This window comes from Rhinatrema bivittatum, chromosome 7 (genome assembly GCF_901001135.1).
Source record: "Rhinatrema bivittatum chromosome 7, aRhiBiv1.1, whole genome shotgun sequence".
NCBI classification, from domain to species: domain Eukaryota; kingdom Metazoa; phylum Chordata; class Amphibia; order Gymnophiona; family Rhinatrematidae; genus Rhinatrema; species Rhinatrema bivittatum.
The window spans coordinates 301,171,551-301,196,265 of NC_042621.1; the positions used below are offsets into that span (position 1 = coordinate 301,171,551).

General features: G+C 45.3%; 1 protein-coding gene across 1 annotated transcript in view; it reads left to right on the forward strand.

Annotated features, from left to right (window-relative positions):
* ENO4 (enolase 4) overlaps positions 1–24,715 on the forward strand; it is a 291,356-nt gene that overhangs the window by 87,460 nt on the left and 179,181 nt on the right. Inside the window, exon 6 of the mRNA XM_029610746.1 lies at positions 15,272–15,420. Within this exon, the coding sequence (XP_029466606.1) occupies positions 15,272–15,420 (149 nt within the window). The remainder of the gene's footprint in view (positions 1–15,271; positions 15,421–24,715) is intronic.

Below are 24,715 nucleotides of genomic sequence, written 5' to 3' on the forward strand. Positions count from 1 at the left end.
GGAGGGATTCCTTTAGGCAGCCTCCAGACCCATACGGCACGACGCTCAAGGGAGGAGAACCCCCACCATTTTACTTTGTTCTCCCGGCAGACCTGCGAAGAAGGGGCGCAGCGCTCGCTCTCACCCGATCGTGCATGCAGCTTTGTGGACCGCTATCCAGCACTGTTAGGGGCCTCCTGTTATCGGCACGATCGTGTTTTGACGAGGGAGAGCAGGTATTTTTGAGCAAGTTCGGGGAACGGGGACACGGAGCTCTACCCAATTGCTTCCGTCTCTCGTGACGTCATCGCCGGAAGTCCCAGTGCTATACATTCTAATTCTCCCATCTTACTTCTTAGATTTTTGGCATTAGCATACAAACATTTCAAAATTTGTTTTTTTGTTTATATTTTCATTCTGCTTTTTAATTGATAGGGATAAATTTGAATTTTTTTTAGCTCAGGTGAGTTTTTAGTTACAGGCACTTGGACTATTTTTCTTATTATTGGAACCTCACTGTCGGGATGCCCTAATTCTAATGCATCATTAGTATCCTTTGAAGATATCTCTCTCCGAACCATGCGCTGCTGAGCGACTGTCTGCTTTCCCCTTTGTTCTAGTTTAAAAGCTGCTCTATCTCCTTTTTAAAGGTTAGTGGCAGCAGTCTGGTTCCACCCTGGTTAAGGTGGAGCCCATGGCTGTTTTTAAAAGCCATGGCTGTTTTTAAAAGCCTTCCCACCCGACCCTTAACCTGCCCGAACGCAACACACCTCATCCCATACTCAAGTCTTCTCACCCCCCTGAATCCCTCACTCCGCTACTTCCTCCCACCCCACCTTCCCCCCTCCCTTCCCTCATCCCCCCCACCTCTATTCCTAAATTACCTAACCAACAAGTCCCTAATCCTAAATTTATTTTATCAACAACACATTCATGTACATATGTTATTTTCTATAACCTTTTGTTATATCCTATAACCTTTTGTTCCATGTACCACTGTTATAATATGTTATAATTGTTTTTTTTTTTTTTGGTTACCATGTTATAATGTAAAATAGGGCGGACTACGCCCTATTCTCTTGGTTATCTGGAAACCGATGTGATATCTCGATTGAATGTCGGTATATAAAAGAAATAAATAATAATAATAATAATCCCTTCATAAGAGACTCCCCCTTCACTAAAAGGTTCCCGAGTTCCTAACAAAACTGAATCCGTCTTCCTTGCACCATCGTCTCATCCACGCATTGAGACTCCAGAGCTCTGCCTGCCTCTGGTGACCTGCGCGTGGAACAGGGAGCATTTCAGAGAATGCTACCTTGGAGGTTCTGAATTTAAGCTTTCTACCTAAGAGCCTAAATTTGGCTTCTGGAACCACCCACCCACATTTTCCTATGTTGTTGGTGCCCATATAAGAACATGCCATACTGGGTCAGACCAAGGGTCCATCAAGCCCAGCATCCTGTCTCCAACAGCGACCAATCCAGGCCACAAGAACCTGGCAAGTATCCAAAAACTAAGTCTATTCCATGTTACCGTTGCTAGTAATAGCAGTGGCTATTTTCTAAGTCAACTTAATTAATAGAAGGTAATGGACTTCTCGTCCAAGAACTTATCCAATCCTTTTTTAAACATACCTATACTAACTGCATTAACCACATCCTCTGGCAACAAATTCCAGAGTTTAATTGTGCGTTGAATAAAAAAGAACTTTCTCCGATTAGTTTTAAATGTGCCACATGCTAACTTAATGAAGTGCCCCCTAGCCTTTCTATTATCCGAAAGAGTAAATAACCGATTCCCATCTACCCGTTCTAGACCTCTCATGATTTTAAACCCCTCTATTGCTTGATGGACCCTTGGTCTGACCCAGCATGGCATGTTCTTATCTTATACTCCCTCAGCCGTCTCTTCTCCAAGCTGAAAAGTCCTAACCTCTTTAGTCTTTCCGCATAGGGGAGCTGTTCCATTCCCCTTATCATTTTGGTAGCCCTTCTCTGTACCTTCTCCATCGCAATTATATCTTTTTTGAGATGCGGCGACCAGAATTGTACACAGTATTCAAGGTGTGGTCTCACCATGGAGCGATACAGAGGCATTATGACATTTTCTGTTTTATTCACCATTCCCTTTCTAATAATTCCCAACATTCTGTTTGCTTTCTTGACTGCCGCAGCACACTGAACCGACTATTTCAATGTGTTATCCACTATGACGCCTTGTTCTCTTTCTTGGGTTGTAGCACCTAATATGGAACCTAACATTGTGTAACTATAGCATGGGTTATTTTTCCCTGTATGCATCACCTTGCACTTATCCACATTAAATTTCATCTGCCATTTTGATGCCCAATGTTCCAGTCTCAAAGGTCTTCCTGCAATTTATCACAATCTGCTTGTGATTAAACTACTCTGAACAATTTTGTATCATCTGCAAATTTGATTATCTCACTCGTCATATTTCTTTCCAGATCATTTATAAATATATTGAAAAGTAAGGGTCCCAATACAGATCCCTGAAGCACTCCACTGCCCACTCCCTTCTACTGAGAAAATTGTCCATTTAATCCTACTCTGTTTCCTTTCTTTTAGCCAGTTTGCAATTCACGAAAGGACATTGCCACCAATCCCATGACTTTTTACTTTTCTTAGAAGCTTCTCATGAGGAACTTTGTCAAACGCCTTCTGAAAATCCAAGTATACTACATCTACCGGTTCACCTTTATCCACATGTTTATTAACTCCTTCAAAAAAGTGAAGCAGATTTGTGAGGCAAGACTTGCCTTGGGTAAAGCCATGCTGACTTTGTTCCATGTACCATGTACCACGACAACCGGCTCCTTCCCAGCACTGTCTAAAATCCTATCTAGGTGATGCGTGAGGTCCGCCACCTTTGCACCAGGTAGGCATGATACCAGGTGATCCTCATGCCGACCAGCCACCCAGCTTTCTACATTCCTAATAATCAAATCACCAACTATGACGGCCTTCCCTTCTGGGCAGTAGGCCTTGGGGAGATATCCTCGGTGCGAAAGGACAATGCATCACCTGGAGAGCAGGTCCTTGCTACAGGATCCTTTCCTGCTGCACCAGGTTGATGCTCTCCAATCATGAGATCGTCTTCCTCCAGGGCAGCACCAGGGCTGCCAGTCTGAAGTTGGGACTTGGCTACTATGTCCCTGAAGGTCTCATCTATATACCTCTCTGTCTGCCTCAGCTCCTCCAGGTCTGCCACTCTAGCCTCCAGAGATCGGACTCGATCTCTGAGAGCCAGGAGCTCTTTGCATCGTATGCCCATGTACAATTTCTCACCGGCGGGTAAAAAAATCATTGTAGATTAAACAGTGCAGAGGCAGGCTGGCAGCTGTCTGCTGTGGGTATGTGACCAGAGCTTGTTTGCAGCGATCACAGCAGATTCAGGATGGTACCTTAGGATCTTGGAGTATGGCCTTGGTGGTAATGGCTTGCTGATTGCTTTAGTTGAACTGGGCATCCGACCTGGCCAGACTGTTATTTAAGGGAAGACTCCTTTTTGGAGAGGATCTGAAAAAGCAGGTTCCTCTTCATCCAGGCAGGCTGGTCCATTACAAGTGGATTATGCACATCAACCATCAGAGAAGACAAACATCAAAGGCTCGCTGATGTCGCTCTTCATATAGCTCTATACTGACATCAGCCCATCAGTATTCTCTGTCTCCAGTAGATGGTGAATGTACATTCCATACTGTGGACTGCGGCTTAGCTAGGCTGGATGTTTAAGGATAGAACAGAAGCTTGCAAGTGACTCTTGAGGTGTAAGGATGTTTATCCCAGGACAAGCAGGATGCTAGTCCTCACATATGGGTGACGTCACTGATAGAGCCCTATTCCGGAAAAACTTCTTTCAAAGTTTCTAGAAACTTTTGACTGGCACATTGTGCCCACTGAGCATGCTCGGCATGCTATGACATTCTCAACCACAGGGGTCACCCTTCAGTCTTCTATTTTCCGCGAAGCCATTAGCCTCGCGGTCCTGTGTGGTGAAATTTCACCATATAAAAAATTTGTTAAAAAACTCGGAAAAACGTCGACACAGTAGGGGTCTCCCGTTTTTACCATCGCGGTAAGTTTTTCCATTTTTTCTGTCTGTTCCAGAACCATGTATATTAGCCTGAAAGTCGTCGACGGCTGTCCGACTCTCACAACGGCTACAGGTTTAAAAAAAAAATGCCCGATTTGTTGTCGTACCATGGCCATTACGGACCCACACTTAGTGTGTAGTCTGCCTCGGCGAGGGACACGACGTCTCGACGTGCCCAAGATGCGCCGAGATGACACCGAAAGGCAGAAAACTCTGGATGGAGAAAATGGAGCACCTGTTCCATTTACAACTAATGCCATCGACATCAACGTCCATGCAGTCGTCTCCGGCTGGAGCGATACGAAAGGTCGTCCTCAAAAAAACGAAGACCAGATGAAGTGGGGGATTGGCCGTTGCCAACCCCTTCAAAGTCCTCGATAAAACCGACATCGATAATCGAAAAGGGCATCGAGCACAGGCAAAAGCATAGACATCGGAGGCCTCATGATCCCGAGACCGATCCGATAACTGGTGGTCCATCGATGGATTCTGAATCATCGCCGAAGAAGCCTCGGAGAGACGATGCGACACCGACGCCTTCCACCCCGAGGTGATCCCCACCGATTTCGGTGCCGGGAACCGTACCTCCTCAGGGCCCTGCGGAGATACCGGTATCGCCTTCGCTGCCTCCCCCCATAGCTGCTCTGGTCTCACCAGCTATTATTATTATTATTATTATTATTTAATATCTTTTATATACCGACGAACGGTGGGAACATCTCATCGGTTTACAGAGAACAGAACTTAGCAACAGGCTTTACATTTGTCACATGATTATAAAAGGAATAGTAGAAATAACAATAATAACAAAAACAATAACATACGAATAATATGGAAGTTATACAAGTAATAATTAACTAAGTGGGATACATGATAGTGGTTAGTCAGAAGAGGGGCAGGGAGATTCTGCTAGATATGATTGATATCAACATTTGTAGGAGGAATAAATTTGTATATACAATGGTTGTCGAGGAATATATACACGTTTGTGAGTAAAAATGTTCTTATTTACAGTAAGCTGTCTTGATAAATTTGCTTTCCGGGAAGCATAGTAGAAAGCTAATTGTTAGGCAAGATGGATGCGGGCGGAACTGAACAGGTATATCCGCCAGGCAGTCAGGGATGCACTCCTCAATATAACTCCGATGCCAGCTCCGAGTCCACCATTGAGGCCAGCGCCATCGCCAGTACCGGTTCCAACGCCGGTTCCATCGATGCCATTACCGACGCCATTACCGACTCCATTGCCAGTTCCATTGATGCCGATGCCTATATATCCTTTTTTGCGCCAATTTTAGCAAAATTAGATACTCTCATTGGTGCCATTCCGGTGAAACCTCAGGAAGTACCGATGCCAACACCGAGGGGAGAGGACATTACAGAAGAATGTCCAATTCCGGAACCACTCCCAGGTCCATCGGGAGTTCCACGTCCATATCCACCAATTTCCCCACTGTTCCCGTCGAAACCCAGAGAGCAACCGTCGATGCCCATGCCATCTACATCTCTTCGACTGCATACTCCTGATACATGGGATGATCCTAACACTGATACCTCCTCAGAGGAAGTCCTCTTGGAACCCTCTCCTCCAGATGAAAGAAGAATATCCCCTCCAGAAGATCTGTCCTTCTCAAATTTTATCAAAGACATGGCTGACACCATTCCCTTTCAGCTGCAATCTGAGGAGGACACCAGACAAAAGACCCTGGAAGTGTTGCAGTTCGTGGACCCACCTAAAGAGGTGTTAGTAATACCAGTTCACGAAGTCCTCGTGGAATTGTTACACAGGTTATGGGAGCATCCCTGCACCATACCTCCAGTAAATAAAAGGACTGACGCAACATACCTGGTCCAACACATCCCAGGTTTCCAGAAGACTCAACTACCTCACCAGTCAGTAGTAGTTGAGTCAGCACAAAAGAAATAAAAAAGAATAAAGCCTCATTCTTCAACTCCACCAGGTAAAGACAATAGATTCTTGGACAACATAGGCAGGAAAATGTTTCGGGGATCTATGTTAGTTTCCGGAATTGCGTCCTACCAATGATATATGACGCAATATCAGTGTAACTTATGGAAACAGATTCAAGAACTCTCTGAAACTCTCCCCCAGCAGGTCCAGGATTCTTTCACTTCCATAATACACAAAGACTTAGAAGCGGGCAAACACAACGTTCGTGCAGTGTACGACTGTTTTGAGACTGCATCAAGACTGTCGGCCACAGGTATAAGTGCTCGAAGAAGGGCCTGGCTCAAGGCCTCAGACCTGAGACCAGAAATACAGGAGAAACTGGCTGATCTCCCTTGTGTAGGAGACAATCTCTTCGGGGAAAAAGATAAAGAAGCGGTTTCCCAGCTAAAAGAGCACTCAGAAACACTGCGACAACTGATCTCTGTACCGCAAGAGTCTCAAACATCAGCAAGAAGACTCACAAGAAAAGATTCCAAACACCCATACTACAGGCTGAGGCGTTACTATCCACCTGCTGCCCATGGACGATCATCCAGACCACCTCAAAGAGCAAGGTCTAGGCAACCAAGAGCTCCTAGAGCTCAATCCCCTCTGCAAACAGGAGCAACATCGGGGTTTTGAAATACTACCAGGGAACAGCAGCCTGTCTACCAATCCGACCCCAAATTTGCCGGTAGGAGGTCGGATTACTTTCTTCCAACACAATTGGTCACACATTACCACAGACCAATAGGTACTCTCCATCACATCTCAAGGGTACCACTTGGATTTTCTCACTGTACCAAATGATACTCCACCCACCTCGTCTTGGACAGTAAACAACCAATCCACACTCTTACAGAAAGAATTATCTACCCTTCTGAGAGCCAGGGCCACCCTTCTGAGAGCCAGGGCCGTGGAACCTGTTCCCCGGCCTCAGCAGGGCAGAGGATTCTACTCCCGTTATTTCCTCATTCCAAAGAAAACAGGAGGCCTATGTCCCATCCTAGACCTCAGAAATCTCAACAAATTTCTGAGGAAAGAAAAATTCAGGATGGTTTCTCTGGGCACCATGCTACCTCTACTTCAAAAAGGAGATTGGCTCTGAAAAGTAGGTTGTTAAAACAAGCAAAAACCACACTTTGAAATGTCTGTATGCCAATGCCAGAAGTCTAAGAAGTAAGATGGGAGAGTTAGAGTGTATAGCAGCAAATGATGAGATTGACATAATTGGCATCACAGAGACTTGGTGGAAGGAGGATAACCAATGGGACAGTGCTATATCAGGGTACAAATTATATCGCAATGATAGGGAAGATCAACTTGGTGGGGGTGTGTTTATGTCAGGGAGGGTATAGAGTCCAACAGGATAAAGATCATACAAGAGAGTAAATGCTCAGTAGAATCTATATGGGTAGAAATCCCATGTGTGTTGGGTAAGAGTATAGTGATAGGAGTATACTACCGTCCACCTGGACAAAATGGTCAGGCAGATGATGAAATGCTAAGAGAAATCAGGGAAGCAAAAGAATTTGGCAGTGCAATAATAATGGAAGATTTCAACCATCAGGACCTGCTAGAGACATAAAGTTCCTGGATGTAATAAATGATTGCTTCATGGAGCAATTGGTTCAGGAACTAACAAGAGAGGGAATTATTTTAGATTTAATTCTTAGTGTAACGCAAGATTTGGTGAGAGAAGTAACGGTGGTGGGGCCACTTGGCAACAGTGATTATAACATGATCAAATTTAAACTAATAACTGGAAGGGGGACAATAAGTAAATCTGTAGCTCTAACACTAAATTTTAAAAAGGGAAACTTTGATAAAATGAGGAAAATAGTTAGAAAAAAACTGAAAGGTGCAGCTGCAAAGGTTAAGTGTTCAACAGGCTTGGTCATTGTTTAAAAATACAATCCTAGAGGCGCAGTTCATATGTATTCCGCACATTAAGAAAGGTGGAAGGAAGGGAAAACGATTACCGTCATGGTTAAAAGTTGAGGCGAAAGAGGCTATTTTAGCCAAAAAAAATCCTTCAAAAATTGGAAGAAGGATCCATCTGAAGAAAATAGGATAAAACATAAGCATTGTCAAGGTAAGTGTAAAACATTGATAAGACAGGCGAAGAGAGAATTTGAAATGAAGTTGGCCATAGAGGCAAAAACTCATAACAAAATCTTTTTAAAATATATCCAAAGCAAGAAACCTGTGAGGGAGTCAGTTGGACCATTAGATGACAGAGGGGTTAAAGGGGCTCTTAGGGAAAATAAGGCCATTGCAGAAAGAATAAATGAATTCTTTGCCTCCGTGTTTACTAATGAGGATGTTGGGAAGATACCAGTTCCGGAGATAGTTTTCAGGGGTGATGAGTCAGACGAACTGAACGAAATCACTGTGAACCTGGAAGATCTAGTAGGCCAGGTTGACAAACTAAAGAGTAGCAAATCACCTGGATCGGATGGTATGCATCCTAGGGTTCTGAATGAACTAAAAAATGAAATTTCTGATCTAGTACTTAAAATTTGTAACCTATCATTAAAATTATCCATTGTACCTGAAGACTGGAGGGTGGCCAATGTAACCCCAATATTTAAAAAAGGTTCCAGGGGCGATCCGGGTAACTATAGACCAGTGAGCCTGACTTCAGTGCCGGGAAAAATAGTGGAAACTATTCTCAAGATCAAAATCGTAGAGCATATAGAAAGACATGGTTTAATGGAACACAGTCAACATGGATTTACCCAAGTGAAGTCTTGCCTAACAAATCTGCTTCATTTTTTTGAAGGGGTTAATAAACGTGGATAAAGTGAACCGGTAGATGTAGTGTATTTAGATTTTCAGAAGGCGTTTGACAAAGTCCCTCATGAGAGGCTTCTACGAAAATTAAAAAGTCATGGGATAGGAGGTAATGTCCTTTCGTGGATTACAAACTGGTTAAAAGACAGGAAACAGAGATTAGGATTAAATGGTCAATTTTCTCAGTGGAAAAGGGTAAACAGTGGAGTGCCTCAGGGATCTGTACTTGGACCGGTGCTTTTCAATATATATATATATATATATAAATGATCTGGAAAGGAATACGACGAGTGAGATTATCAAATTTGCGGATGATACAAAATTATTCAGAGTAGTTAAATCACAAGCAGACTGTGAAACATTACAGGAGAATCTTGCAAGACTAGAAGATTGGGCATCCAAATGGCAGATGAAATTTAATGTGGACAAGTACAAGGTGTTACATATAGGGAAAAATCACCCTTGTTGTAGTTACACGATGTTAGGTTCCATATTAGGAGCTACCACCCAGGAAAAAGATCTAGGCGTCAGAGTGGATAATACTTTAAAATCGTCGGCTCAGTGTGCTGCAGCAGTCAAAAAAGCAAATAGAATGTTAAGAATTATTAGGAAGGGAATGGTTAATAAAATGGAAAATGTCATAATGCCTCTGTATCGCTCCATGGTGAGACCGCACCTTGAATACTGTGTACAATTCTGGTCGCCGCATCTCAAAAAAGATATAGTTGCGATGGAGAAGGTACAGAGAAGGGCAGCCAAAATGATAAAGGGGATGGAACAGCTCCCCTATGAGGAAAGGTTGAAGAAGTTAGGGCTGTTCAGCTTGGAGAAGAGACGGCTGAGGGGGGAATATGATACAGGTCTTTAAGATCATGAGAGGTCTTGAAATAGTAGATGTGACTCGGTTATTTACACTTTCGAATAATAGGAGGACTTGGGGGCATTCCATGAAGTTAGCAAGTAGCACATTTAAGACTAATCGGAGAAAATTCTTTTTCACTCATTGCACAATAAAGCTCTGGAATTTGTTGCCAGAGGATGTGGTTAGTGCAGTTAGTGTAGCTGGGTTCAAAAAGGTTTTGGATAAGTTCTTGGAGGAGAAGTCCATTAACTGCTATTAATCAAGTTGACTTAGGATATAGCCACTGTTATTAATTGCATCAGTAGCATGGGATCTTCTTAGTGTTTGGGTAATTGCCAGGTTCTTGTGGCCTGGTTTGGCCTCTGTTGGAAACAGGATGCTGGGCTTGATGGACTCTTGGTCTGATCCAGCATGGCAATTTCTTAAGTTCTTATGAGTTTGCAGATTCTTAGAGTAGATCAGGATGTTGTCTAGGTATACTACGCAAACATATAGGAGGTCATGAAGGATCATTAGGCTCTGGAAGATGGCGGGTGCGTTAAGAGGCCAAACGGCATGACTAGGTATTCATAATGGCCGTCCTTGGTATTGAACGCCATCTTCCATTCGTCGCCTCCCTTGATTCTGACGAGATTATATACTCCTCGAAGGTCCAACTTAGATAAAACCTTGGCCCCCTGTAAACAGTCGAATAACTCTGTTATCAGAGGCAGTGGGTACCGATCCTTGACTGTAATGGCGTTTAGGCCCTGGTAGTCAATACACGGCCGGAGAAAGCCGTCCTTTTCCCCCACGAAAAAGAAGCCAGCCCCTGCTGGAGAGTTGGAACGGCAGATGAAGCTCTTCTGTAGGTTCTCCCAGATATAGTCCGACATAGGTTGATTTCAGGTGCGGACAGAGGGTACACCCTCCCACGTGGAGGGGTAGAGCCCGGAATCAAGTTAATCGCGCATTCAGACTGCCAGTGGGGAGGCAAGGTATTGGCCACCTTCTTTGAAAATACATCGGAGTATTGGGCATATTGCGGAGGAAGTCCCTCAGGAGCATCAGAGCTGTTGCTGGTGGGGGTATCTGTGGTGACTAGAATGCATTTCTGGTGACAGGAGGGGCCCCAGTAGTCGAGTCGCAAGGATGTCCAGTTAAAGTGCTAGTTATGTTGCTGCAGTCAAGGGATACCCAGGATCACTGGGTGAATGGCTTTTCGAATGATGTAGAAGGAAATACATTCTTGATGGCCAGGTTCAATGTGACATTCCAGGGGGACAGTCATGTGTGTGATCCTCCCTGGCAGAGGATCCCCGTGGATCAAGGAAAGTACAAGCGGGACTGGACAAGGCCGAGTAGGAATTGACAGCTGGTCCGCGATCTCCTGCATAAGGAAATTTCCGCCGGCCCCCGAATCTACAAGTGCCAATGTCTGGAAGTTGCATTCTCGTATGACTAGAGTCACTGGCAAGGTCAGTGGAGGGACTGGTGAAGTCAGGCCTAGAGTCACTCCCCCGGTGAACCCTAGGCCCTGGAGTTTGACTGTTGCACCGGGCACTGGGCCAGGAGGTGCCCGGAAGTACTGCAATACATGCAGAGACCGGCCTGTCACTGTCTTTGGTGTTCTTCAGGAGATAGTGGCCATTGGCCCAACTGCATTGGCTCCTCGGTCGGAGCTTCTGCTGGAGACTGCGGGCGAGAACCAGGCGAGGAAAGGCGTGACCAACTGGGCCCGCTGGAGTGTCGTCTGGTGCCAGCCTTTTTGAGGGACCTTTCCCAGAGGCAGCGGTCGAACTTGCCTGCTAAATCAATCAGTGCATCCAGGGATGCTGGAAGATTGTGGGCTGCCAGTTCATCCTTAATTTTGGGCGAGAGGCCATCCAAAAAGATGGCACGAAGGCATGGTTCCTCCTAATGGAGCTCTGTGGACAGCGTGTGGAACTCCAGGGTGTAGTCCATTAAAGAGCATCCACCCTGCCGGATGTGTAGAAGCTCCGTACTGACTTGAGTCTGCTGACCAGGGGTCTCGAAGACGGCCCAGAAGTGTTCCAGGAACCCTGGGAGGTCCAGTAGAAGTGGGTCCGATCGCTCCTATAGAGGCGATGCCCAGGCCTTTCCCTTGAGTAATGACAGGATATAGGTTGTCTTGGTCAGGTCATCAGGGAAGAGGGCAGATTATAGACAGAAGTGCATATTGCATTGGTTGAGAAACCCACGACAGTGCTGCGGGTCGCCCACGTAGTGGGGTGGACCTGGTAGAGGAATTACCGGGCGAGGAACCGGGGCCAACACTGCAGAGCCAGGTGCAGGGGGAGCGTTAGCAGAGGTGGAGGCCATAGAGTCCAATCAATCGACGCTGCTTAGGATTCCAGGACCTTCTGCTGTTCAAGGATTTTTTGTGCGAGTCTTGGAATTGCCTGTAGTGTGGAAGCCTCTGCTGGATCCATGGCTTTGGCTAGCTGTTGCGAGAGTGGATCCTTGGGCCGACGGGGGTGGGACCCCCAGTGGGGTGGAGCCCCACAGGTGCCCACCGTCGGCAGGCGAGGCTGGAGAGACCTGAGACCCCACTGGGGCTTCACCAATACCAGCCCTTGTTTCCCTCAGGTTGAGCCCTTGGGTACCTGGGCCAGCTGGACTTACGTGAGGGCTCAGGCAGGTGGTGAATCTTGTGGTCAGGCAGGCAGGGGTCTTGGCAGGCGGCGTATCTCGTAGTCAGGCATGCAAGGATCTTGGACCGAAGCAGGCAGGAAACAGGAACTGGAAAACAGGCGTACGGAGAGTCCAAGGGCTAGCAGGAGCCAGGAGTAGCCAAGGCAAGGCCTGTGGAGTGGGCCTTGCCTTAAATAGCTGGAGGCCTGGGAAACCGGGGGTCAGGAGGAAGGCCTGAGCAGGGCCCGACAGCATGCTGTCCTGCACGTGGTGTCGGCGTGGTGGCCCAGGAAGGAGGCCGCGGCGGAGCACATCAGCCGTGGCTCCCAGCTGCGGCAAGACTTCCGGGGCCGAGGAGGCAGCGCCGGCCGCACGGGTAAGAGAGGGAGACCGGTCGCAAGTCTTCGCAGCCGGCTCTCGTAACAGAGACTTTGCGCTCAACACATCAGCTGGGGACTCCCAGACAGCATGGCTAATTCATGCTGCTTATCTATGGGAAAAGTGCAAGTTTGCTTACTGTAAACTGTGTTTTCCATAGATAGCAGAATGAATTAGGCGTGCTTGCCCTCCCACCTCCCCAGACCGTTATTGTTCCACTTTCTCTTGCTTGGAAACGGACTGAGGGAGACCAGGGCTGCACGGGAAGATCCATGTCGGGGCACTACCTCCCATTGCTCTCTATTCTGGATGCTGGATTGAGACAAAAAGGGTGCCTATGCCCCTGAAGCAGCCCTTGTTTATGGGCGAAACTCGGCCCGAGTCGGGCACTTTGTTAAACAATCAATAAAAATTACTTTCCCTGTCACCGATTCACTCCTGCTTTGTTTGCACTACACTAAAAGACTCCGTGTTCTAGGAGAGCTCTGCCACCTAGCCGCCCGGAGGACGTCCCAGACAGCATGGCTAATTCATTCTGCTATCTACGGAAAACACAGTTTATGGTAAGTAAACTTGCTTTTTTTGCAGGAAGGTTTGGTTAAAGGCTTGACCTTAAACCCTGTGAAGGTGAAGGTAGCAGCTCTCGCTTTCTATAGGGGCTGGTCAATGGTAGACCCTTGTCTTCCCATTCAGATGTGTCCAGGTTCTTGAAGGGAGCCAAGTATCTACGTCCTCCCTTGCGTCAACTGGTGCCTCTCTGGGATTAATCTCGCATTGCAGTTTTTTGGAAGGTTCTACATTTTGGCCGCTATGGGATATCTCTTTGTGGCTGCTCACTTTGAAAATGGTGTTTCTGGTGGCAATCTGCTCGGCATGACGGATCTCCGAGCTACAGGCTCTTACTTGCCATGAGGCGTTTCTGCGAATGATTCCGGTAGCAGTACAGCTTAGGACTTGTACCTTCCTTTTTACTGAAAATGGTTTTGGAATTTCATTTGAATCAGTCTATTTCTTTCTCCAAGCATTACCGCTTGGATGTTAAGGCTCAGAAGGATGCAGCTTTTGTACGTGAGGTGTTAACAGGAGTGCAAGCAGCTTCCCACCCTTTTCAGGAGTAGCTTTGGTACATTCCACCAGTGTGGATTGTCCTGCCTGAATGCAGAAGGAGAAATTACCACTTACCTGATAATTTATTTTCTTCTAAGGAAGGTAGGCCAATCCACAACCTACCTGGTCTACTTACTTGCTGTTAGTTCATCCTTTATTTGCGGTCAATGAAGAGTATTGACCGCAAATAAACCAGTCCCTCAGATTAGTTGATAACTTTTTTGCTGAGCTCAGTGTTTTCCAGTTGGTTGGGAGCATGAGTAGTTGACAATTAATAGTCATTTTCAAGTATAATCAGTTTGTCCGCAGTTTGGCTTTTTTAGAGAATACTGGCAGGCTGATGTCAGGGCAGGGCTATATGTCAGTGTTGTCAGTGAGTCAGTTTTACTCTGTCTCCATCTGCTGGTAGGATTGCAAAACCCACTTGTGTGGATTGGCCTGCCTTTCTTAGAGGAAAGGAAATTGAGGTAAGAAGTAATTTCTTCTTCCATTATGTAAAAATGGAATGCCCAGCTCACCTTAGCCAAGGAAAAAGTATAAATGTATAAATATTGGTTTTTAGGTTATGGAAAATAACATAGGTAAAGTATTCCTTAAGCTTTTTCTATCCTTGCACTTCTGAATTAATTAATACACAGTCCAAATCCTCAAAAACCCTTTTTAATGAAAATGGTACATCAGCTCGGGAAGGATTTTATTGTTTTGTCTTTGGTTTAATGTATGTCCTAGAATCCATATAACATTTCCTATTCTTAGCAATGTTTCTTACACAGACTAGAGAAGGAAAGTAGAAATATTTATGGGGTGGTGGTTTGTTCTTGTTTATTTTATTTTTATAGTCTGTTTTTCAGCATTGCAAAGCGATTATATTCAGGTACAGTAGGTATTTCCCTATCCCCAGAGGATTTACAGTCTAAGTTTGTACCTGAGGCAATGGAGGGTAAAGTGACTTGCCAAGGTCACAAGGAACAGCAGTGGGATTTGAACCCTGTTTCCCTGGTTCATAGCCCACTGCTCTAAACACTAGGCTGATGAAATCTACTGGCTAATACCTTTCTTCTACTTCAGATGTAGGGAAAAGGTAGGCTTTTGAAACCCAAGATAAAGATCCCATCAGTGCCTGTTATTCACTGCAATCCTCAACAACTCACATAATCTAGATATAAATGAATTTGCTGTTCAAGATTTATGTACAATCTCATACACCACAACTATGGTTAAATATATCTGTTCAGTGCGATTAAGAAATTACGTAAAAAAAATCAGGGTACAAATCAAGAACGCAATCAGTATCCCAGACAATATACAAAACAAGACACTTCAATGACCACCAAACAGCACAGACCACAAACACAAAAGAAAGTACTGAACATCTCTAAATTATTAAGGACAAAAGAACACAGACCACCACCTTAAATAGCTTTTTTTTTTTTTTTTTTTTGCAGTGAATATTTTGAAGAGAAGTTAGAAGAAGACCTAGCCAAACAGAAAATTGAACAGGAAGAAAAAGAAAAGGAAGCGGCAGAGTTCCAATCACTATTTCTTCCAGCAAAACCGGTCACACCTCCCAAAAAAAGAAAAGGCACCCCTAAAGGTTCTTCCTTCTGTTTGTCTGCTATTATAGGGAGGGGGCTATAAAACTCATTAGAAGGTTTTTGTATTTTCCCAATGCCTGACTATATGAACTTTAAAAATTTCATTTCATGGCAGCAGAGGGGAGAGGCTAGAGCTTACTAAAAAGTAATGAAAAAACTGTAGGGCTAAAAATAGTTCAGAGAATGTACCCTCCAGCTACAGTGTTCTTCCCATAAGACTTTATTTCTAGAATTGTCTTTATGGGTTGTAGAAAGTTGAAAATTGACTTTATAATTTTTTTTTTTTTTTTTACATTCTCTTCATCTTCCATCTTTCTAGGAGTTTTTCTTTCTCTGAATACAAGCAGGATGGTAGTCCTTACACATGGGTGCCATCATCAGATGGAGCGTCAAAGTGGAAAACTTATGACAAAGTTTCTAGAACTTTGCATAGACACACTGAGCATGCCCAGCATGCCCTATACCATACGTCCACATGGGATCCATCTCCAGTCTCTCTTTTTCCTCGAAGCTGTAAGCATTGCGGTGTGAGTGAGCTCACTTTGGCTGCTTTTTAGCCTTGTGGAAAACTTTGTTTTTCTCGCATTTTTCATGGTTTTTTTTCTCGTTGTTCCATCACCAGGAGCCTCTTGGTGCCTCCCCATAGTGTTTTCTAGTCAGAGTTTTTGACGATTCAGGTTAGTTTCCTTTCGTGGTTGATTCCCCTGTGGTGGCGGTGCATCGCCACCATCATCTTCCGTTAGTCTCATGTCCATCTCCGGTTTTCATCAGTGTCCCTGGTGCCTGAGGACCATGTCCATTATGGATCCACATGAAATTGTCCTCTGCCTAGGGACATTGCATGACGTCCAGGGTGACAGCATATGTCCCCAGATGACTTGGAAGGGACGTTGACATCGAGTCGACAAGATGGAGCAACTCTTCGGGTCGAAGAAGTCTGAGCCATCTACATCGGCGGCATCAGCATCAAAGGACCAAGGAGCTGCACTGATGGACACCGAGCCATCAACATCGGTGGAACTGTCAGTGCAATCAATGTTGCCAGCGGACAGGAGTGCCAGAGACAGACCATTGTCGATCTCCAGGCTGAGGACGTAAGGTTCCTTGTCATTGACCCTGCACCAGGTGAAGGATCAGGCCAAGCATCTAGGGAAGCTGACGAAGCATCAGATTTGGTGCCTGTCAATTCATGGTGCTGGGCTCGGGGATGCACCGGTGTTTGCCTTGATGCCCTCGAAGGGACCCCTGTGGCGAGGCGTGCCAATCCTCCATCGATGCCAGGGTCCATGACTGTTTCCACCAGTCCTTATGCCAGTCACCAATCCATCTTGAGGGTCCAAGGAAGATCTGGGTACCCCTCCTTCCTTCTAGTCGGTCTTGGCATCGGCAACATTTGAGGAGGGGCTGGAGTGTCAAGTCCAGCTAGTGGTGGACCGGACACTGCAGGTTTTCAGTCCTGTAGCACTTGATGGCACTGAACCTGGTACCGCCCATACTCGCACTGCTTCTAGAGAAGCTCAATGTGCTCATCGGTGTGTTACTGACCCAGATGGTGTCAATTCCTGGGACAGCATCAGTGCCCGGAGGGGCACCAAGGCCTCCCCCTACTGATACGGTGGTCATCGCCAGTTCCTCCTCAGAGGAAGCTCCACCAAGGCCAGCAGAGATGCCGAAGCTTGCCGCCTCCCATCCAGTTCTACCGGTGTCTGCATCTCTGGATGTAGGCAGAGTAACCTAGGGACCCATCTCCTGTTGTCTACAGTGAGGATGAGGAAACCTATAACCCCTGGGGGATGACGCTTTGGTCTCCCTTTAGAGCTGTCTTCTTCAGAGGAGCAAAGGAAGTTTTCGCCTGAAGACTTAACCTTCACAGGTTTTGTGAGCGCGATGGCGGAAGCTATCCTATTTCCATTATTGACAGATGAGGATGCCAGGCACAAAATGCTTGAGATCCTCCAGTTTGTGGAACCTCCTAAGGAGATTGTGGCGGTTCCAGTACATGAGATCCTTAAGGAGTTGCTGCTGAAGATATGGGAATACCCCCTTTCAGTGTCTCCCATCAATAAAAATGCAGACGGGGTTTACCTCTTCCAGAAGGTTGAAGGATTCAATAAGTAAGTGTCAGCTGCCCCACCAGACGTTGGTAGTTGAATCCGCCTTCAAGAGGGCCAAGCACTCTCTGACTCACTCCTTGGCGCCCCCCAGAGGAAGGTCCATAGAACGATGGACACTCTTGGGAGGAAGGTAGTTCAAGGTGTCATGCTTATTGCTGCCTATTTATTTATTTATTTAAAACTTTTTTGTATTCCGCTTAAGCAATGTAGGTAGATCTAAGCGGTTCACAGAAGGTACATTCATAATAGAAACAGCTAGTATAAAGCATACATTAAAATAAAGTAAAAACATAAAGTCACACATTAAAAACAAAGGGAAAATGAAGACAATGTGTCGTGGTACTCATGGGGGTGACAAGAAGGATAGGGTGGCTCAAACAAGGCCAGGTAGAACTTAGTCTGTTATTGCCTGCTTGTAAGCGATGGTGCCAGTACTCGCGGTACATCTGGAAGCAGGTACAGGAGGTGGCTGAGCAGCTGCCTGAGCTGCTGCCTCAACAGCTGTCGCTGGTACAGAAGTCCTGGAAGTCCTAGGAATAGGGAGTTGCAGTAGTCCAGGTTGGAGAATATAAGTGATTATAGTACAGTTCTAAAGTCTGATAATGTCAGTAGGGGTTTTAGGGGGCTTAGTCATTCGAAGTTTAGAGAAATCAGATTTAATTAATTTGCTTATGTGAGGTTTCTTGGATAAATTTTAATCAATTTGTGCGCTGAGATCGCTTACTTGAGTTGCGGGGGAGAGAAGGTAGATTCCTAGATCGATGTTGGGTGGAATAGTTTTAGATGGGCTTTTGCTTAGCCAGATTAGTTCAGATTTCTTTGGGTTCATTGAAAGTTTCAGTTGAGAGAGGATTTCTTTAATGGTGGTCATATACTCAGAAATAAGGGGCCGATGCAATACAGTGCGCTCAGCCGAGCGCACTGTATAACCCGCAGTCGGACACGGGTTAAATAGGCGCTAATCCACCGCTAATGCAATAGGAGGATTAGCGCCTATTTAATGTGCGCCCGACGCGGAGTGAATGAGATAGCACTCATCACATGCAAATGCATGTGAATGAGGCTATTATTCGTTCACTCCAAATGCAAAAAAATAAATGTGCGTCTCAGACGCACATTTATCGCTCAGATATTAACGCCTGCCCGGAGCAGGCGTTAATAGCTGAGCGCATGTAAAAGAAGTACAGAAAAGCAGAAAAAACTGCTTTTCTGTACTTCTTCAGTAAAAAAAAACAAAACAAAAATAGCTTGGTAGACATCCAGTTATGAAAACAGATACCGAGTTTACAGGCGTCGGTCTTCATAACCGGCAGCCGCTGCGGAGTCGCATTAGCAAGGAGTCGTTAAGGTCGCGCAAGTGACCCTAGCGCCTCCTTGCTAGTGCGACCCCCTAATTTGCCTAATGTATGGCGCTCCCCTTGCGGGCGCCATACGTGTATTAAGAAAGCGGGTGCTGAAAAGTCAGCGCCCGCTTTCCATGAAAATTATTGCATCAGCCCCTAAGTGAGGTGATTTTCTCAAAAGAGTTTGTAAAAGGAACGAGGAATTGCAAGACATCTGCATATAGAAAGAAATTCAGTCGAAGGTTAGTTAACAGTTTGCAAATGTGAAGCAAATAGATATTAAAAAAAAGTTGCTGAATGTGAGGAACCCTGCGGAACACTAGTAGTGCATTGGAAAGTGTCAGAAAGGTGATTATTAAGTTTTACTTGGAAGGATCTGTCAGTAAGAAAGGAGGAGAACCATTTTAGAACATTGCCTTCAATTTCTATGTTTTTCAGTTGGAGGCATAGAAGATTATGGTCTACTGTGTCGAAGGTAGCGGTTAAATCAATCAGAATTGGACAGTAAGATTTGTTAGAGTTGAATCTGCGTAGTACAAGGTCAATTATTGATTGAAGAAGAGTCTCTGTAGATTGATTTCTTTCTGAAGTGGAATTGGTTAGGATAAAGGATTTTATTGTCATCAAGGTGAGATTCCATTTGAGAGAGAGCAGCCTTTTCAAGGATCTTTGCAAGGAAGGTTAAGTTGGAGATAGGACAATAGTTATCCCAATCATCTGGTTTTCCAGATTTGTTTTTTAAAATTGTTTTAATTACAGCTTGTTCTAGCTTATGAGGCACAAAGCCTTTTGAGAGGCTGAGTCTGAGGTTGATCATAGTTGTAATTGGGGGGGGAAGGGTTATTGTTTGGGATACTAGTTTTAATGATGTTTGCGAGATGGCATCGAGAGTCTCTGCAGCGGGAATCGGGGTCTGCACAATGGCATGGCTGCAGGCCTCAGATCTCCAATCAGAAGTACAGGAACGACTCATTGACATGCTGTGTACAAGAGAGAATCTCTTTGGAGAAAGGGTGAGGGATGCTGTGGCCCAATTTCGGGACCACCATGAAACCCTCCAACAACTCTACGCCAGTACTTTGGACCTGTCCTCCTCATCCAGGATGCTGGTGAGATCGGGGCCAAGCATGTCTTTCTTTTCCCAAAGGAAGTACTTTCCCCTGCCTCCTTGCTCCCATCAATACCATCATGGCTCCCACGGCCAAACCAGGCAGCAGTGAGCCCTAGCCAGCTCCTCAATCATGTCCAGGGACAGGGTTTTGACTGGGCCATAGGGAGTGTTAGCCAGTTGCCTGTACCCGGGACGATGGACCCTCCGGTCGGGGTAGGCTTTGGTTCTTTGCAAACCTGTGGCCCAGTATAACCTTGGACCTGTGGGTTCTGTCCATTGTCTGTCAGGTGCACCAATTAAATTTATTGGATGTCCTGCCAAATTGCCCTCCGTGCCCATTTTGGTAGCGCATCAGTAGGTGCTACTAGCGGAGCTCTCCTCCCTCTTAACGGCCAGAGCAGTCAAGCCCGTACCACCAGGGCAAAGAGAACAGGAGGACTCCGACCCATCCTAGACCTAAGGATCTTGAACAAGTTTCTAAAAAAAGAAAAGTTCAAGATTGTTTCCCTGGGCACTTTGATTCTTCTCTTGCAAAAAGGGGACTGGCTATGCTCCCTTAACCTAAAGGATGCATACACCCATATCGAGACCTTCCCTGCTTGCAGGAAATATCTCATATTTGTGGTGGGAAAACAGTACTTCAGTACCGGACATTGCCATTTGGGCTCGCATCAGCCCCACGGGTCGTCACAAAATGCCTAGCCGTGGTGGCGCACACCTCTGCAGACTGGTGGTGCATGTTTTCCTTTATTTGGACAATTGGCTGGTCAAGAGCATGTCTCAGGCAGGAGCTACCAAGTCCATATGCTTGACCATCTGGGTATTTGAGTCACTAGGGTTCATTCTCAACTACCCAAAGTTCCATCTCAGCCATCACTTCAATTGGACTTCATAGGAGCCTTGCTAGACACGGTTCAAGCCAAGGCTTTCCTGCCTCGCCAGAGGGCCGTCATCTTGATGACTATCATGGCAGAGATCCAACAGAGCCAACAGGTATTAGCCTGGCACGTGTTGAGGCTGTTGGGCCATATGGCAGCAATAGTCCATGTCACTTCCATGGCACGTTTACACACGTGCAGAGCCCAATGGATCCTGAGGTCGCAGTGGCACCAGGCCATTCAGAGCATCCAGGATTGCATCCGAGTCACCCCATGTCTCTGGGCCTCATTGTCCTGGTAGTGGGTACTTTCAAATCGAGAACGGGAGATCTCATTTTGAAGTCCCCCTACCCAAATTGTCCTAACCACAGATGCATCCACCCTGGAGTGGGGAGTTCATGTGGATGGGCTCAGCACCCAGGGTCTCTGGTCTGCCCAGGAATGTTCTTGTCAAATCAACTTCCTGGAGCTTTGAGTGATCAGGTACGTACTATGTGCTTTCAGAGGTCAACTGTCCAACAAAATTGTCCTGATCTACACAGACAACCAAGAAGCCATGTGATATGTCAACAAGCAGGGAGGTACAGGATCATATCTTCTGTGTTAGGAAGCGGTCTAGATCTGGTCGTGGACCCTGTCTCACAGGATGGTGCTCAGGGTCATGTATTGGCTAGGACATAGAACGTTGTAGTGGCAGGTTGAGTCTGGCCTTCAGATCCCACGAGTGGTCCCTGGACCTTAGGGTTGCGAATCGGATATTCCACCTTTGTGGGAACCCGGACATAGATCTGTTTACATCCCCCTGCAACAGGAAGGTGCCTTGGTTCTGCACCCTTTACAGGTCAGATGGCAAACCAGTCTCGGATGCCCTTGCCCATCATTGGGGGCAAGGATCTTCTGTATATGTATATTCCGAGTCCCTTAGTGGCAAAGAATATCTTGAAGCTTCACAAGGACAGAGGGACTATGATTCTCATAGCCCCTCATTGGCTGAGACAGGTCTAGTTTCCACTCCTTTGGGAATTGTCCATCTGTAGATCAATCAGTCTGGGGACTTTCCGAGATCTCTTCAATCAAGACCAAGGCAGGCTGCGGCATCCCAACCTCCAGGTCCTGTTGCTTTCAGCCTAGATATTGAGAAGTTAATCCTGCAGCCACTTGATGTTTCAGTGGATGTGTCTCAGGTCCTTGTGGCTTCCAGAAAGCCTTCCACTAGAAAGTCCTATGGACTGATGTGGAGGAAATTTTCCATGTGTTATGAGCAGAAGGCCCTAGATCCATTCTCCTGCCCCACACAAAAACTGCTTGATTACCTTCTACACCTATCGGAAGCTGGTTTAAAGAACAACTCCTTTAGAGGTCATCTTAGTTCAACTGGTGCAAACACCAAGGTGTAGATTGTTTGCTCATCTCTGTGGCTCAGTTGAAGCCACAGAGATGAAGCCTCCCATAAAGCCCCCTGCTGTGTTTTGGGACCTCAACGTAGTATTAGCTCAACTGATGAAAGCTCCTTTTGAGCCGCTGCACACCTGGAACCTGAAGTACCTGATCTGGAAGGTCATATTTTTGGTGGCAGTCACTTGAGCATGTAGGGTCAATGGGCTCCAGGCCTTAGTGACTTAATGACCTTACACTAAGTTTTATCATGACAGGTTGGTCTTGCGTGTGCACTCTTAAGTTCCTACCTAAGGTGAACATAAGAAATTGCCATACTGGGTCAGACCAAGAGTCCATCAAACCCAGCATCCTGTTTCCAAAAGTGGCCCATCCAGGCTACAAGGTCCTGGCAAGTACCCAAAAACTAAGTATATCCCACGCTACTGATGCTAGTAATAGCAGTGGCTATTTTCTAAGTCAACTTGATTAATAGCAGGTAATGGACTTCTCCTCCAAGAACTTATCCAAACCTTTTTTAAACCCAGCTACACTAACTGCTCTAACCACATCCCCTGGCAACAAATTCTAGAGTTTAATTGTGCGTTCAGTGAAAAAGAATTTTCTTGGATTCGTTTTAAATGTGCTACATGTTAACTTCATAGAGTGCCCCCTAGTCCTTCTATTATCTGAAAGAGTAAATAACCAGTTCACATTTACCCGTTCTAGACGTCTCATGATTTTAAAGACCTCTATCATTTCCCCCCTCAGCTGTTTCTTCTTCAAGCTGAACAGCCCTAACCTCTTTAGTCTTTCCTCATAGGGGAGCTGTTCCATCCCCTTTATCATTTTCGTCGCTCTTCTCTTTACCTTCTCCATTGTAACTATATCTTCCTTGAAATGCGACAACCAGAATTGTACAGTATTCAAGGTGTAGTCTCACCATGGAGCGATCTGGAAAGAAATACGACGAGTGAGATAATCAAATTTGCAGATGAGACAAAATTGTTCAGAGTAGTTAAATCACAAGCAGATTGTGATAAATTGCAAGAAGACCTTGTGAGACTGGAAAATTGGGCAACCAAATGGCAGATGAAATTTAATGTGGATAAGTGCAAAGTGATGCATATAGGGAAAAATAACTCATGCTATAATTACACAATGTTGGGTTCCATATTAGGTGCTACAACCCAAGAAAGAGATCTAGGTGTCATAGTGGATAACACATTGAAATCGTCGGTGCAGTGTGCTGTGGCAGTCAAAAAAGCAAACAGAATGTTGGGAATTATTAGAAAAGGAATGGTGAATAAAACGGAAAATGTCATAATGCCTCTGTATCGCTCCATGGTGAGACCGCACCTTGAATACTGTGTACAATTCTGGTCGCCGCATCTCAAAAAAGATATAATTGCGATGGAGAAGGTACAGAGAAGGGCTACCAAAATGATAAGGGGAATGGAACAACTCCCCTATGAGGAAAGACTAAAGAAGTTAGGACTTTTCAGCTTGGAGAAGAGACAACTGAGGGGGGATATGATAGAGGTGTTTAAAATCATGAGAGGTCTAGAACGGGTAGATGTGAATCGGTTATTTACTCTTTCGGATAGTAGAAAGACTAGGGGGCACTCCATGAAGTTAGCATGGGGCACATTTAAAACTAATCGGAGAAAGTTCTTTTTTACTCAATGCACAATTAAACTCTGGAATTTGTTGCCAGAGAATGTGGTTAGTGCAGTTAGTATAGTTGTGTTTAAAAAAGGATTGGATAAGTTCTTGGAGGAGAAGTCCATTACCTGCTATTAAGTTCACTTAGAGAATAGCCACTGCCATTAGTAATGGTTACATGGAATAGACTTAGTTTTTGGGTACTTGCCAGGTTCTTATGGCCTGGATTGGCCACTGTTGGAAACAGGATGCTGGGCTTGATGGACCCTTGGTCTGACCCAGTATGGCATTTTCTTATGTTCTTATGTTCTTATGACATCCTCTGTTTTATTCACCATTCCCTTCCTAATAATTCCTAACATTCTGTTTGCTTTTTTGAAGCCACAGCACATTGAGCTGACGATTTCAAAGTATTATCCACTATGATGCCTAGATCTCTTTCCTAGGCGGTAGCTCCTAATATGGAACCTAACATTGTGTAACTACAGCATGGATTATTTTTTACTATATGCATCACCTTGCACTTATCCACATTAAATTTCATCTGCCTTTTGGATGCCTAATTTTCCAGTCTCACAAGGTCCTCCTGCAATTTCTCACAATCAGTAGTTAAATCAGCTTGTGATTTAACTACTCTGAATAATTTTGTATCATGTGCAAATTTGATTGCCTCACTCGTTGTATTCCTTTCCAGAACATTTATAAATATATTGAAAAGCACAGGTCCTAGTACAGATCCTTGAGGCACTCCACTGTATACCCTTTTCCATTGAGAAAATTGTCCATTTAATCCTATTCTGTTTCCTGTC